General features: G+C 49.1%; 3 protein-coding genes across 3 annotated transcripts; all 3 read right to left on the bottom strand.

Moving 5' to 3' along the window:
• Positions 1–2,581: 2,581 nt before the first annotated feature.
• DCS_06086 (uncharacterized protein) lies at positions 2,582–3,343 on the bottom strand (the record flags this gene model as incomplete). Its single annotated transcript, XM_040803377.1, has 3 exons — positions 2,582–3,039; positions 3,089–3,122; positions 3,185–3,343. 3 exons carry the CDS (start codon positions 3,341–3,343, stop codon positions 2,582–2,584), a joined length of 651 nt encoding a protein of 216 aa, XP_040653481.1.
• Positions 3,344–11,984: 8,641 nt separating this feature from the next.
• On the bottom strand, positions 11,985–12,191 carry DCS_06085 (uncharacterized protein; the record flags this gene model as incomplete). Its single annotated transcript, XM_040803376.1, has 1 exon — positions 11,985–12,191. The coding sequence occupies one exon, from the start codon at positions 12,189–12,191 to the stop codon at positions 11,985–11,987; it is 207 nt and encodes a 68-aa protein (XP_040653480.1).
• A 489-nt stretch (positions 12,192–12,680) lies between these two features.
• Positions 12,681–13,476, bottom strand: DCS_06084 (uncharacterized protein; the record flags this gene model as incomplete). Its single annotated transcript, XM_040803375.1, has 2 exons — positions 12,681–12,979; positions 13,053–13,476. 2 exons carry the CDS (start codon positions 13,474–13,476, stop codon positions 12,681–12,683), a joined length of 723 nt encoding a protein of 240 aa, XP_040653479.1.
• Positions 13,477–16,199: the final 2,723 nt, after the last annotated feature.

Here is a 16,199-nt window from a genome sequence, read left to right as displayed (position 1 = left end):
TGCGTGCTAGAAAGCGTCCGCGTTCTGCCTTCCATACTATTGACTCGAGACTTTTTCTATTCTTCATCATGTCAAGGCGCGGCTGGCAATTATTGTCGCCGGGACATTGCTTAAGCGATGAAAGAAGCATTCTGATATATAAAGGAAGGGCTTTCACCCTCAGCTCTCTCCATCCATCATGCAGCCCGCCATCCAAGGTCGCATCCGCACTCCGTACCGCTTTGCCTGATTCAACAGACTAGACTCCAAGGACCCTGCCGCAAGGACCCTGCCGATGTAATGTGATGCCTCTTTCGCAGACATCAACACACTGGTATCTGGTGCCCTCCTCGGCGACGCAGCCATCAGCATGTCGCCCGCCGTAGGGTAGAAACCGAGTCGCGCCTCATGACGTGCCTTTGGTTCCCGCAGGCGCGAGGGCGAAGCTCCAGACGCCGAATGTTTTCTCTGGGCGACGGCTGCATTATGGAATACGTACGCCATGCAGACGGAGAAAACGCTTGAGATCATCAAATCCAGACACGACGTTGGGATAGGGATTTTACTCGCATGCACCAACGACATCGAGTCTGTGAAGGAGCTCGCCGAGGTGGGGGGGGTTGGATGCCCAACATGCTCTATCACTGACGGCAGAAGGCTGTCGAAGGGCATGGGACAAGATATGCCACGACATTTGTTCATATGACTTGACGGCGCTGCTGCTGGAAGTTCCGATGTGGAGCGTCATCCGGATGTATATTAACGGATGAAAGACCATAGTAGTTTGTCTCTAATTGGATATAATTATGAACAAAGGATGCGAGTCTCGTCGCGCCGAGGCATCTTGACGGCGTCCGACAAGATCCAGCGTAATCGACCCTATGGCCAACCAGGTGCTTGTACTTAATTGGCTGCCATCGACAGGCGCAGAGACGTCGCGACAGTGGCTACTTTCAATGTCATCACTGGCGCGGCAATGGCCATGACTGCTCACAACCAAGGGGCCGCTGAGACGCCATGGTCATGCGTACGGCCTTAGCGGCACCCCTTCTCAACGGCAATTTTGGCCTTCAACCGATCACTTCCAAAAACGGAGTCTGGAATAATTTTTGAGGAGTGGTAGAGGAGCCGTAGTGGCGATTGTCCTCTTCCTGCCTCTATAGCCGTCATTCCATGTCAACCAGAGTGACAAATCTGATGGAGCCAAGTTCGTGATGTTGGGCGTACAACTTCTGAGTTGTTGCTTCTCGTGCGACTCTTTCAGGTGTAGACAGCCCAGACTGTCTGTATAGCGGCTCTAGGTGCTTCTCAGGGCTTCATTCACAACCACTGGCAGTTCTCAAGAAAGGGCCGCAAAGATGTCGGGAGGTCCGCCCGGACTAGGGCTACGACGAATCAAGTATCGTGAGATGGGTCAGAATCAATCTATTGGCGTTCTTCTTGATGCTATTGTTGCCGACCACCAGGTGTCCTCAGTGCCTGCTTAAATAGGCGCAAATGTAGACACAGTTGCGTAACTAACTACCCGGACTTTAACCCCGTTACAGGCCCGTTGGCGCGTCGGCGCGACACACCCCCCAGATTTGGGTGATCAGGTCAAAGCTGTATGAAGCTATCGCGACGTACTCAACGGGTTTTCGGGTCGGATAGGGTAGTGTTGTTACCCTTTTTGTTGGATCGGGCGCGTGATCCTTCCTGTTGCATCCTTGAGGCCCAAAAGTGCTCGGAAGCGTAGGAATTTGCCTCTTGGTAACGCCTTCTTTAGACCATCAGCCGGCATCGTATTGGTTGGCATATATTCAACTAGGAACCTTCCTTTGCCGTATTCCTGCTTGAGCCACATGTTCTGTATATCATCGAGGCGTAGTTTTGTTGAGATCCGACCTTCTTCAACGATGAGTTGGATCGTTTGGAGGTTATTACAGAATAGCTTGAAGGGCCCTAGGTTTGTAAAGATTCCTTGTAGGAGTCTCTCCAATGCATAGATTTCCTTGGTTGCGCGTTCCAAGGCCAGCAATTCGGCCTCTGTTGTTGAAGTCGTAACTGTATCCTGAGGCTAGCCTTCAACACAATTGGCCCGCCGTATAGCATCATGATATATCCCTGCGAGGAACGTCTGCCCTCAGGATCATCCGCGAAGGAGGCGTCGCTCGCAATGACGAGTGCTTTGCCTTGGAGCCATCCGTTGTATGATCGCAAGATGCCTTGTGGAGTATAGGTATCGCATGCATTGAATGGCGGCCGCAAGGTGTATTGGGGAAGGATTCGTCAGAAATCGTGAAAGTTGTAATCCTGCATAGGCTATATCTGGCCGGACTGTAACTGCTGTGTATATGAAAGACCCGACTCGTTCTTGTATCGCCTTAACCTCTTGACGAGTGGCCTGCCGTTCGTATCTCGTGAGAGGTATGGGGGGTATCGGGATTGCAAGTGGGTTCGTAGGATCGTCTGCAAGGTCGAACTTGCGAGCGGTTTTGTCGATATAGGCGTCGTAATACAGGTAAATCGTTCGTTTCGATCTGTCCCTAATGATAATAATACCAAGATATCAGCTGAAGCCAGGTTCCTCACGAAGTTCCTACTTACCTTCCCCAGTGTTTGACTAGATATCGTCGACAGAGTGCCCCTTTGGTGATAGGGCAAGAATATCGTCAACATAGACGAGGATTAGTACCTTATCGTTTGTAAATACACAGGGTTCTTCTGACGTTCGAAGGAGACCTTGTGCCTTAAGTTTTTGTGACATCTCGTTGTACCATAGGAGTAGTGACTGTCGTAGCCCGTATAGCGCCTTGTTGAGTTGGGCTACCATTGGAGGGTCCTCACTATCGTGTAGGAAGCCCAATTCGATATAGCCCTTAGTGAGGTCTACGTAGATTGGGCTCTTGCTATTAAGCGTAGTGTTGAGGAAGCCGCTGGCTACGTTAAATTGTCGTATATCGAGATCGTGTCTAGCAGCAATAGATATAACTGTCCGCAACGTTCTTGCTGCTAGTGTTGCTGCGTATGTTTGTTCGTTACTGCATTCGCTATGAAGGTCGCCTCTAACGCAGATGCGTGCTTTGCATCGGATTAAGAAGCCGTTCTTATCCAACTTGTAGGTAAATACCTATTCGAGATGAATCGGGTTGCCCTGCGCCCGTCTGCGGGCAATGAGTCTCCAAGTGCCGCGACGGGTAAGATCGTAAAGTTCCCTCCGGTATACCTCCTTAAATTCTCTACCGTAAGGGTGATTGGTAAGATCTTGATACCTCTTTGGAAGTCGGGTGAGGGTATCCCGATGTGTACGTTGTGGGGCGTTATGGGCTGCAGCGGCTGTAAAGACTGCGTGGAAGGTGACTGGGTTACCTGTACGTTGGTCCATTGTAGAAAGGGCGGCGAAGATATTGTCCCTTCTATTCGGCCGTAGTGTTCTCGAGCTCTTCCTTCTAGGCCGGTTGCCGTACGTACAATTCGAGCTGAGACCTATGGGGCTGGCGTTGTCTTGCAGGTGTAGGGTGCGGAATCGCTGATGCATTGTGAATAGCTTCTTCTGTTGAAGATATCTGAACTTGCTGTCCTGTAGTCTGTTCCGAGGCGCCGAACTGGGAAGCTAATCAAGGGTTAGATGTGTGCCGTCTTCTAATATAGCCGAGATCGGCGTGGAGTACACATTGTCATCTTCGGGTATGACTGAACGTTGTGATCTGTGGTATTCTTGTGGCATAAGAGTCTCGTAGGGTCGATCATCGTCGGATATCTGCGCCGCGGCCCCCGTCGGGTACGGCGTTCCTTCTGGCGTAAGGAGTCCTTGGTCGGGTACAGGGATCTTTGAGATGTCCTCGCCCACCAGGATTGTTGTAGAATTCGAGGGTTCTGGTTCTGTACCTCCACGTAGTTCTGGTTCTGTACCTCTACGTGCCCCTGAGTTCGAATCGTCAGAAGGTATATTGAGGATATTTGTGTTGAATGCCTCGATATAGTCGTTAAGTACAGTAGTATCTTGTTGAACTGGTATCTCGAGAGACTGTATGAGGGGAATGTATTCTTCGATAGGGATCTGAAGATCCTCTGTAGAGGGATCGAAGAAACTTGTTTTATCAAATGTAATATCTCGTAATATAATTGCCTTTCTTAACTGCAGGACCTAGGTGCAATATATGTTACGTACGTGGTACCCTACAAGGTAACCGATATGCGCCCTAAGTCGAATCTTGGATGCCCTCTTCTGGTGGCCTGTTTTGTAGTCGATGTAAAGAGGGTACGCTTTGCATCCAAATGCGTAGATATTGGTCCAGCGTAGTCGTAGATTAAGGGTGTAATCTGCTGTTAATCCTATGCGGCCGTACTATTGTAAATGGCGATAAAACCATCGGTTGAGATATTCTCTTAGTGGCTGCCATTGGTTCCGCTGCCGAGGGAGTATATTGTGTATTCGTACAAGATTCTGATAGGCCTCTGGCCAGAGGTTGCGAGGGAGCTTTCCTATTGAGCATTGCAGGCGTTGTTGGATGATGCCTCCCGGCCTCTCTGCCCCGCCTGTTGGTTCTTTGTATGTGAAGATGGAAGCTTGAGTTCGATGCCTTTGCGCTTGGCCCAGATCTGGAAAGGTGAGTTCTTTTAATGCGGTAGATTAACAAAGGAACGCTCGTTATCCATTTTGATCTTGGATACGTAAATGCCGAAGTAGCGGCGGATCGTGTCCTTGAAGCCTTGAATTAGGTTGCAGGAGGCAGTCTTGGAAGCAAGTCTCCACAATAATATGGCCCCGCTACACTCGTCTGTAACCAATAGGGTGTATGTGTAGCCGTTATCCAACCGAAAGTTCGAAGATATCTAATAGGAGTCGATAGAAAGGCTGTTGGGACCGTGTAGTGGGTGTTCTGCGGGAAACAATCTTGTGTGCTTTGCCTAACGCACAGTCCGAGCATTTAATTGTTTCTGGGCCCCGAATCTTGACTCCAATCGCCTGTATGACTAGCCTCTCTAAGGCTTTAGGCCCTGTATGACCTGATTGTAGGTGGTACAACTTTAACTTCATTTCAACGTTCCTTCCGAGGCATTATTGATCGATTCCTTCTACAATAGCGCCTTGCCGCATCGCCTATGGTCAAGAACACATATAATGGAGCATATAGCAGCTCAAAGTACGATTCAAGAGTCTTGAATTCGGCTACGATAAGGCCGTATTGGCGTGAGAGGGTAAGTACAACCTGGTTCTGTTGCAGAGTGCCAAATCTGAGGGTATTATCAACACTACAGTGCCACAGACCAAGGGCTCGCAACTTGCTTCCACTTATCAAATTCGCATGGAATCCCGGGATGAATGCAATATCTTTTAGGATCAGGTCCCTTGTTTTTGGTCCATCCGGGCCATTCAATACTCCCTTCATTACCCTCTGTCCTCTGTACATAACTTGGACAGCTGTATCCCCTATCAAGATTACATCAGAGTCTTCACTAAGGACTTGATCTACAAGGAGATCCTTAGATTTAATAACGTGAGTACTTGCGCAGTTATCGAGGAGGGTCGAGTTCTTTAACGGATGTGCTTTTGGCATTATGTTGAATGCTGATTGAACTCTCGGCAGTTCATCGAGTACAATATATACAGTATCTGGTTGAGGCCATATCGCCTTATTCGCTGTTGGGGTTATCCCTCTTGAGGCCTTGATAGCCTCTACCGTCTGCTTCCAACGGCTCTGATTCATTGCTTTCTTGTACCTCTTGATCCTATCTTTCTTGATATTGCCGCTAAAGGAAGTGCTACCCAAAACGGCTATATAAAACGCACCACAGTGGATCGGATTCGAGTTATGCATCGTCTTATGAATTCCACATAGGCAGTAATAAGTCTTTTTCGATTTCTGGTCCGAGGCTGAGTTCGAAGTAGCAAAGGCGCTCGAGACTAACGATACCTTGTGCCTGTCTAACTAGGACTTGGTTTGAGCGAGGAATTCTACCACCAGCTGCTTTAACGTTATATCAATGTCCTTGCCGGCAAAGTAACGATGTATTAACCTAGCCTGTTGCATTCGAGACCATTTAGCGTTGAACGACTCCGCTGTATCGAGGAATTGGGTGATCCCGAAGGTGCCTTGGATATCAGGGATATCGAAGGCAACTGCATCGATATATGCCGCCTCCCATTGCTAATACCAGTCGAATACGCCTAGGCGTGAGGTATTAACTACCTTGGAGTAGATGGTCCGTATCTGGATTTCCTGTACGTGTGGTATGATCCCTAGCCGTTCCCTGATCTTGCTATCGATTTCAGATACCTTTATAAGATTATTGAGGTTCGTCAACAGATCCGGATTAACTGTCTCTTCTATCCACTTCACGAGTTCCGTACACGTCTTCCTCTGGATATAGTACCGTCGTATTGTACTATCGTATTCGACACGTTCGAGTTGGTACCTCTCTTTATCCTAAGGGCTGAGGTATTCGATTGGAACGAACTGGCCCTCCTTGCCTTCATCCTCGAGTTTGGCAAGGGTTGCTGCATTGACCTTGGCAACTTCCTCTCTATAGGTAACCTCTTGTAGTAGTGATAGTATTACTGCTTTGTCTGGGTTAACGTATTCCCAGATTTCACTGCTTTTGGCAATGCGTTAATACGATCCGGACAACCTATCTCAATCTTCAGACGTTTGGAGTCTTATTGCCTTGAAGCTGGCTGATGTTGTTATTGTGGCGATTGTTGAATTGGATGAGGAGGCATTGTATTGGGGGAAGGTCGTAAGGGAAGGAAGTAGAAGGAAGGTATATCTTCCTTGTTGGTGAGTCCTTTAAAAGAGCGGCGTGGTGACTGTCTTGGTCGGTACGAGTGCAATGATGCATTTTGGTGGATAGGGGACGAAGAAGCAGAGCTTCGTGTGACCGTTGCGGCTATTCTTTGGATTGTCGAGATTGTTGTTGTTTGCCTTGATCAGGGCATTCGATCATCAAGATCTCCTTGATTTGATCAAGTGGTCGTTTGCGATCCATTGATCCGCTGTCTGTTGCTTCTTTTCCGGATAGCAATTTGCGCGGGGATACATACCGTGCTAATAACTGATGCAACAGAGGAAAAGGGGGTCCGCCCGGACTAGAGCTACAACGAATCAAGTACTGTAAGATGGGTCAGAATCAATCTATTGGCGTTCTTCTTGATGCTATTGTTGCCGACCACCAGGTGTCCTCAGTGCCTGCTTAAATAGGCGCAAATGTAGACACAGTTGCGTAACTAACTACCCGGACTTTAACCCCGTTACAGGCTCGTTGGCGCGTCGGCGCGACGTGGTTGTTACGAACGCTTTGGGGTCGACGTCATTGCCAGATCAACACCAAGCTACTTGGGTATCGCAGTTCTGTGGGTTAAAATCCTTAAAATCCGAGTGGACACTATGAATACTGCTTTTGGCATTACAAGTGGCTACATATTGTTACCCACAGCTGCCAACGCACCGACCCTGGTGGCTGTACGAGGGGCGGTAGCGGCAAGCCTTTGTCTTCTCAAGGCTGGTCTTTTCCGATCGTCTGCGCCGCTTGTATTAGACAGGCTTTGCGTTTGAACTAGGAGTACCGGGTTTAGCGCAGCGATTATCGTTTCGCTTGCATGGCCGATCACCCCCTGAACGTACTTCGATACTCTTTCCGCCGACCTTGGTGCTCAATTTATTACGAAACTCTTTGATGGCCTGTTTTCCGTTGAGGAGTTCAACTGGAATCTTGGTATCGGGATCTATGGCTGACCTGAAGAGAAGAGGTACAGACGTCGATTGTCCACCGAGATCCAGCCTTGCGCGTAAACTGCGCAACTCGGATTCGAGGAAATTGTTTATTGCCGGCATTTTTCTTCTCTTCTGGCGTCAAGGTCATAATACGGTTAATCTCTTCCTGGACAGATTTCCATTTCCAAAGTTGGCCCAGATAGAACTTTGGGAATATCCAATGTCCTTAAGGGGCAGTTCCTTGACTTACGGTCCGGCGGCTTGGATGTTGATGGTTCTCTACCAGGCGGAAGCTCGCAATCTAGCGTCACCCTGACATTTCCTTGCGGGCGGCTCATCGGGGGGAGGCGCGATAGCGCCGCTAAGCCAAGAGAAAACAACAAGAACAGCAGTTGGGTTCATTGTTCTGCGGTAGGTATTAGAGAAGGAAAAAGCGACGTAAACAGTCGTGCACCAATTTCTGTTCTGGAAGCCAGTAGGAAAATTGTTCTCCTTTTATCTATTGTAGAATTCTCCAGCTCCATCTACATAACTTGTTATCCACTTCATCTACAACATGTGAAGGCTTTGCCCAGTCATCCTAAACCTAACTTGTAGCAACTCAGAATAGCGATACTTTATAACTTGGGATCAAGGGGGTTGCAATACTTCTTGAATATCAGTTCAAAAACAACCTGTAACCTCCACTTCTATGTTCCATACGAGGACTCATTATGCACCGTATTACTACCACAACCGGTACAAGTTTCTTTGCGTGGCTGGGCTCGGCGGGTCTTTGTTTCAGCTAAGTGATGAGTTAAATGTCAAAAGTCATTCTCCCCCTTTCGTGTCCTATAGCGTCAAGCGCATACAGACTCCCTCCCGTACGCAGGGCCCCTGCTGTCCAAGGCCAGCCCCTTCGCCGAGAGTCGTTGGAGGAGGAAGGTGTACAGCTCAGCGAGTGAGGTGAGGGAGAATTCGATCGCTTCATTTATGTAAGTAAACTTGAAGCATTCAAGTGGCCGAACGTTGACTATTCCTCGCAGGGCTCACAGGTCGGAATTGGGCACAAACGGCGTTACAGTGGTGGCTTGAACCGACCCAGCAGGCTATTTTCCCTTTCTCTCCTCCGTACGGCTATTGACGTATTCTGTATCCCACCAATGAAACAGAGGCAGGGAAAATCTTCTCAGGCACAATACGTCAGATCACGCGGGATAGAAGAAGCATGTCTGCAAAAATGATAGAAACATGTGAGTGCATCAAGAGCTGGATTTGGTAGGCCATGGGGCAAGAGCAAGCTTCGTACTAGCCTCGGGTAGGGTATTTTTTTTAACTTCCGTGACTGCCCCGCACTGGCCACTTTTTCCGACGCCTCTTCGTATTTCTCACATACTCAACTTTTCGCATCCATTCCATATCATTGTGTACAAGGCTTCGACAGTTAGAACTATCTATTACAATTTTTTGGGGCCGCTTCTGGCTGGCTTCGAATTGAATTACGAAGTAGCCCACTTAGTATATGCTAGGCAAGCTGGTAAATGGCAACCTCTAACTAGACAGCCAATTTCCTTCTAGCTTGCAAACTCAGACGCTCGCGTGATTATTGATTCGCCCATGAACTTCAATGCCCGCCTTCCTCCAAACAGACCAAAGAATCGCAGCAGAGCGAATTGCTCCTAATACGACCATGGATCGTAGTCTATACGCACTGCTTCGGTAATGCCAAACTACCCTACACAGATCTTCCAGGCTTATACAATACGTCCAATTGCTGCCTAAGCTCAGGTAATTCCCTTGGCACCACTTCCGTTTGGTTGTGAACTAAGAGAAACTTATACAGTTCTATCCGTATACAAATTGCGTATGAGCCTAGACGAATCACATCGTGATAGACTATTGTAAACTGGGGCGGTAAGCGGATAGACGATACTGCTATGCAGCAAATTTCACAGGCACAATGCAGATATTAAAATCCACAAGCTGGCATATGATTTGGATAGTATAATAACCAAAAACGATAAAATCAGGTACTATGCTTGCATCTTCTAGTCTAGTGAGGGCATTAAAACCCAACGGACGTAGCTGGTTATATGCATGCTCTAAATTGCGAACCATCTGACTCCGAAGTCGCTATCACATGTAAGTAACGCCTGATTAGAATCAAGTTAGCGGCCAGTATAGTGAACGGCATTACAAATATCATTCCAAGTCCAATCCGGTAAGTGTATCAAGTTAGAAAACTCTATTTGAAGTTGAGTGAGCAGCCGGAGAATGGTGGTTTGGACCACGGGTCGGTGTCAACAGATAGTGCTTGACTAGCTCTCGTATTTTGGGACCAAGTGGGACTCGGGATATGCCGCCCGCTATTCTAATAAAGTTGTCAAATTTGACAACTTCAGTGCGAAGCAGTCGTACTTGTATGTCTACTCGTATTCATATCCCCATGTTCCTCGAATTCCTCCTCGTATTCCGAAATTACTCGTGTGCCCCCTCCTGGTCAGTATCTCGGTCAATGCTAGCTTGGGCATAGACCCAGGCTTATGACATTATTGACATGCGCTTGCAGTATGTGCACCTAAGTCGGCGACCAGCCCTCGAATATTGTCGCCATCTGCCCAGCAACTTTCAGCGTAGCTCGTTTTCGGGCGTCAGCACAATACTGTCCAGCGTGGTTGCTGCATAACATATATGAGATTTCCTTCATGCATGCCAGGCTTTCTATCCATGTACCATACTCCACATGGAACGTTTCTTGTAATAGACGTACGAGATAGGTAACTCTGTATCCAGTCTGCAACGCTATTTTCCAGTACAATTATCGCCTATTTCGCAGGGATTTGCGAGGTTAACTGCTTCGATAACACCCAGAGGTCCTAGCGGAATTCCTCGCTCGTTCGAAGTACCTTTGCAAATATGGCTTTCGCCCGTCGTTTCATGCTTTTGCTCGCCCTCGTCGCCGTCTCGACCTCGCTGCCTACCCTTGAACGCCGAAACGTTATAGTACCACCTGGAGGTGTGGCCTGCTCATAAATAAGCGGCATGGATTGAACAATTAAACTTTTTTTTTGAACAATTAAACTCAAAAATAGAGAGCGGCTGGTATGAGATTCATAATGATTGCAGTTAAAAATGTTTTAATAATAGAAGTCGACATACGTTCAATTACTTTTTCTCCTATTTTATACAACTAGTCAATAAAACCAACCCCTATAAACAAACTAATTACGAAAACACAAGTACAATGGCTATTATTATCCGTATTACCCTCCCCTATTCCCAAGGGTGCCCCCGTCTGCGGAGTGCTAACAAACCTCCCAGGAGTCTTATTCTCAGCGTTCTCGCAAGGATATCTCGCTATGTAACTATGTATTGACTGTAGTGGCTACGTAACTGGAGTTACGTAGCCGCTGGGCGGAGCCGGGTAGTAAGACTGCGGGTAGCCTTGGCTACCACTTGACCCAGGCAGCCCGGGCGGCTATTATAGGAGCGCTACGATAGCCTCTCCCATTTACCCGCTTCCTACCAAATTGCTTCAATCAGAAGAGATCACTTATTATCAGTTTCCCCCTAAGTAGCTACCAACAGTACTAGTAAATTGACACCTCGGAACTGCTCGAACTTGGGTCCTTGACTACAGCAGCATCAGAACTTCACACTTTAGCGCGCCTTAGTGCCCCTTAGGCCTTCGGTACAGCAGCCCTAGGGCCAAGTTCAGGGCTTCAGCAACACCATGATTAACACCATGAATAATAGCACAGCGCTACGTCACAAAGCATTAACGTCGTATTAGCGCTCCTTGATGCTACAGCAAGCATTCGCTGCCGCAACTGTGCAAGACGCTGAAGCTAGCGCGGCCCGATGAAGCTTCATCTACTCCGTAGGCTGCGCCGCCTCGCCTACTAACTTACAAGGAGAGCCCGAATTACGGCCTAGGATATCAGTCGCCTCTAGTAGCGGTGCCTCCCCTTGGGTGTCTCGTTCAACATTCATTCCGCAGGTGCTGTCTGCAGAGGGTTCTAGGCGCGAAGCTTCCATCGCGCCCTGATTGATTAACGCTTGGAAGAAATCCTGAACCCAGTGTTAACAATCCCCCTTCGCCACCCCCGGTATGGTTGTCAACGAAAAGCGTTACAAGGAATAAGGCGGGATTTATTACTGCAAAGGGGTCGGCCGAGTGGGTAAGAGCTTGTCCCCGGTGCTATAACAGAGGCGGAGATATCGTCCAGGTAGTTTAGCCAAACGTTGTCGATGTCGCATCCTCCTCGTTTCTGGGTATCAGCCGGGTTGTAAGGTCCACATCTCGCGAGTGTGGTATCAGTTCGGGAGCCTTCACGCGCCCTTGTTTAGGAACGGGACGAGGCTGAAGGGCCGCCAGATAGTCTCGAAGCCGATGATCGGATTCTGCACCTCGAACCGGCATATCGCCGTCTCGAGATTGCGTTTCTCGACATAGGACCAGAGATAGAGGGTGTCGAAGAAGACTTCGATGGGGGTAATAATAATTTCGTACATCGGGATCGCCCTTCCGACGTGCATATCGGAGGGCTCGTAAAGTTAGCAAGGAGGATGCGGCCGGGAAAATACTAGATTTCGGAGTCAGGTGTTGGTATGCATGATCGATGATCAAGCTTTGATTGGGAATATAAATAAAGTATTGTATCAATATATTGCTGGGTAGGTGTTGCGTTCGTACTACGCTAGCGCATTCGTGATATTTAGTGCTGGTATCGACGACGGCAATACATGGGAATGCTACTGCGATGGTTGGCAGGGTCCCTCCGCCTTGCCTCTACCGCCGCCGCCAAGCCAGCCCGTGGCCGTCACCCGTTCGCGAGCCGCACTTCGTCGGCCCTGCTCGCTTCCGGCACGCTACCTGATAAGACCTGGACGAATACGCGCGGATCGTAATGGACTACAGCGCCCGAAGGGTCACCTTCGTCGATGATTCCCTACCCGCCTTTGAAGGAATCGCCTGTCTCCGCTCCCACGTCTTCGCCGGCGGCGTCGTTTAAGGCATGCATGCCCCTACTCTTCCTCGGCGCCGCTCTCCTCTGGAAACCGCAGGCGGCGATTCTGCGGCAAGCCCTCTCGCGCTCGCCCTTTCGACTCTCCTGGTCCTAGATGGGCTGGTGGTTCTACGGCGTTCCCGCCGACCTGACTTTCTGGCGGGCCGCCGCCAACTTCGTGGAGGAGACGGCGACGATGCCGACCCAACGGCGCTCCGAATCTTTCCAGCCCACCCATTTCTTTCGCATCAAACCGACGGTGACCTGGCATCTGACTGACCGAGGAAGCACCGTGCGCATCGCCAATGCGGGCTTTCGCTACCGCGATCTGCGATTACGCAAGAATCTCTGACGCCCCTTTGCCGCTCGGCTGGTCTCGGATCGGACCTACATCCCGCTTCGAGCACGAGACCGACGATCTGACTGTCTTTAAATATCTCGTTCCCGTCGTCGATCCGCGCGCCGCCGCCGCCGCCGCCGATGGGATGCCACCGTACCCCCGTCGTCCCCTGCTCAGGCCCTTGCTCCCCTTCCGCACGCCCTTTGTCTACCTCGACATTGACTACGCCATCTCTCTGAATACAAGGGACAAGGCTAACCCGCCCGTGGTTGTGGGCAACATCTGGAGCCGAAAAGACAGGTGCATCGGCGAGTTCAGGGCCCACGACGGATGGCTTGGCGTCCAGTCCTCCAACTATGCAGGAGATGAGAAACTCGAGTTCATCGCCATCTCGGCCGCCACCGAGCTGCGGGGCACCTACCTCTATGATGCCAAAGGAGCCATAGGCCATTGCATCAAGCCAACGAAAGTCCATGATGCCCAGGCAGCCAGAGGCCCTTGATTCATTATCGGGCCATCTATATATCCATTAAATCAACAATTGGGGCAAATGAGCACATAAACCGCCCTGCCTCATTCGGTGGGGCCTTTCATATCATTCCCAAACGTGTACTAAATACTCTCTCGCACAGCAAGATGGTAGGTATGCTTCCCTCCCCTTGGCTTGGTTTCCCTTGATATGGAACCTTGCCCATACATAACTCGTATTTGGAATTCGTAAAAGGGCAATCGTGGAATCCGTGGAACAGCAACATCGTGAGCGGCGAGGCCTCATTACTCATGTCGACATGTGGCAGAGCACCTAGGTGGCGCAAATTGACGATGGCCTTGCTGCTAGGTACTCGAAATATCGCCATCGAATCCATGTGCACATTAATTCCTGCTTCGGAAACAAAAGCGTCTCGCTATACGTGGTATCGCATAGTATATCCTTTAACATACCAAGGACAAATCTCTGAAAACAATGCTTTCGGCTCTTTCGTCGTCATCGAGCACGAACTGGCCAGGTTTGGATGTGTGGGCGTTGGCAATGTATTCTCAAGGGGGGCATGTTCTGGTCATTTCTACAGGTATGGCAAATACCTGTGCCAGTTCCTGGAGTAGGGCGCTCACATGCTCGATAAGCCAAGGTCTCTACAATTGCTTATCTCGTATTAATCCAATTGTACTATTTCCACAAGTAGAGCAACAGGAATGTACAGTAGCGGAGCCGGACCACGCCATGATCCTTCTCGTACAAGAAGAAACAGCACGCATGAACGAGGACAACTAGCTGCATGAGTCCCTCCATCGAACAATTTGTAAGTTGGCGATTTTCCTGTACCTTGACTGGGTATGAATTTCGAGCCAGACCTATCTGCCTGGTACCAGAGTATGCTACGTCCGAAGTCGTGAAAGGTTGTGGTCATCCCCGAGTTAAAATTACATATCGTTCGTCCCAACGCCGTTAAAGGTGCCGACGAGGCAATTATTGCAGAATGAGACTCCTGGCGGTCGTTGGCAATGAGGTGGAGAGGTTGGAGAAGAGGGTGGCGGCAGCGGATGACGTGTCCCTTTGAGGCTGGTATTTTCATCACTTGTCCCTGTATGATGCAACTTTTGCGGCAGAGACATGGATTAACGAGCACGCCTCGCAGATGAGAACGGTGATGCTGAGTCCGGAAACGAAGACGTTGTCCGCACTCGACAAGGGGCCTCGCGCACCCGCGACGACACGGACCAAACGGGAGGAACCCCCTTTGGCAACTTTCCTTCAGGCGACCATCTTTTTGGCACAGGTGTACGCTGCACTACCGAGCTATGTCGATTCGACAACGTCCTACAGCATGCCGATGAGCAATATAGCAGAACACCGGATGATGGCAAAGCCACAGCTGCCTTTGGCGGCCAGAGATGGCGTTTTCGACATGTCCGAAGGATGTCAAGAGATGATGCCTTTTTCGCCTAGAGTTGATGTCAGGTGACAAAGTGTAGGAAAGGGCTTATAGGTATAAATAGCCTTACTTCCCTTATATATTTACTAAATATAATAATGATATTTCTCTATATAGTTTAATAGATCAAAATATATATCTACTTAGTTATTAACTAGTACCTATTGTACCATTACTAATAGTATGGTTAATTCCTTAGTCTATGGTGGGTCACGTAGCGGAGCACGTGACTGTAGGAAGTGCAGTAGGGGGAAGAGAGCCCTCCAGATGAATACAGTCATCACCTTCGTCCTCGCAACTACCTGACCGTGACCAGCCGGCTAGCTACTAAATCTCTTCACTCCATCCTCGTGGGCTACATTTCTGGCGCTATTTTTTGCGGTTGATGGGATAATCCCTGGACGACGAAGCCATTGGTTGTTTTGCCGACTTGGATGGGCTACTCAATTCCAACACCCGGCGCTGGAGAGAACGACGAGAGCATGAGCGAAATCAAATGCAGGTACGTTATTGTTCTGACAGGAGTACCAATGGCAGATGCCGGGCGAGCTTTCAGCAAGCTGTGAAGATGAGAGGATTAATTCCCAACACACTCACCATGTGGGCGTACATACGCTGCCTCGACTCCCGATATGAGCAAAGCTGAGTACCTGATATATCTTGCAGGGGTGTTGAGAGGTGTTCGCTGAACAGTTGACAGAAAAGATCTAAAGAAGTGCAAAATGCAATACATCAGCGAATGCGGCCCCGAGCTCGGAGACGAAGGTTGCTCTCGTGCGTGGTAAAATTGGGTGTACTACTTTGTTAGTATGCCGAGCATAGCCCTTTATCCACGACAGCCCGATTGTAATCATTATTGGAAACATCGCTCCTTGTCCTCCTCGAAGTTCCGCCAAAATGTTTTCTTAGTTTCGTCCTGCTCCTTCTGGATTAAAATTTCCCCGCCATTAAAGAAGTTATAAACATCCTTCAATTTGTTAGGGACTTAACAGACCGATGGCAGTAGGTGCTCTACCCCTGAGCTGTTATTTACAATCTTGTCTAAGCACTTTTCGCTTTGCTTTGAGATCATTTCTTCATCACTCTTCCATCACCTATATATCATGACATGCGCTACCTCGCTTTCCATCGTTGCAAACCCTTTCACATCCACTCCCAAGCTCCAATTCCGACTCTTAACTGCCACTTTTATAGATAGCATTCTACATCGGACTAGGAAGATGCTGTTAATAATCAGACGCCAGGACTGTTAGGCTGAGGGGAA

Source organism: Drechmeria coniospora, chromosome 03, assembly GCF_001625195.1.
Source record: "Drechmeria coniospora strain ARSEF 6962 chromosome 03, whole genome shotgun sequence".
Lineage (NCBI taxonomy): Eukaryota > Fungi > Ascomycota > Sordariomycetes > Hypocreales > Ophiocordycipitaceae > Drechmeria > Drechmeria coniospora.
Note: the sequence above shows the minus strand (reverse complement) of the source record. Positions and strands in the feature narration are given on the sequence as shown.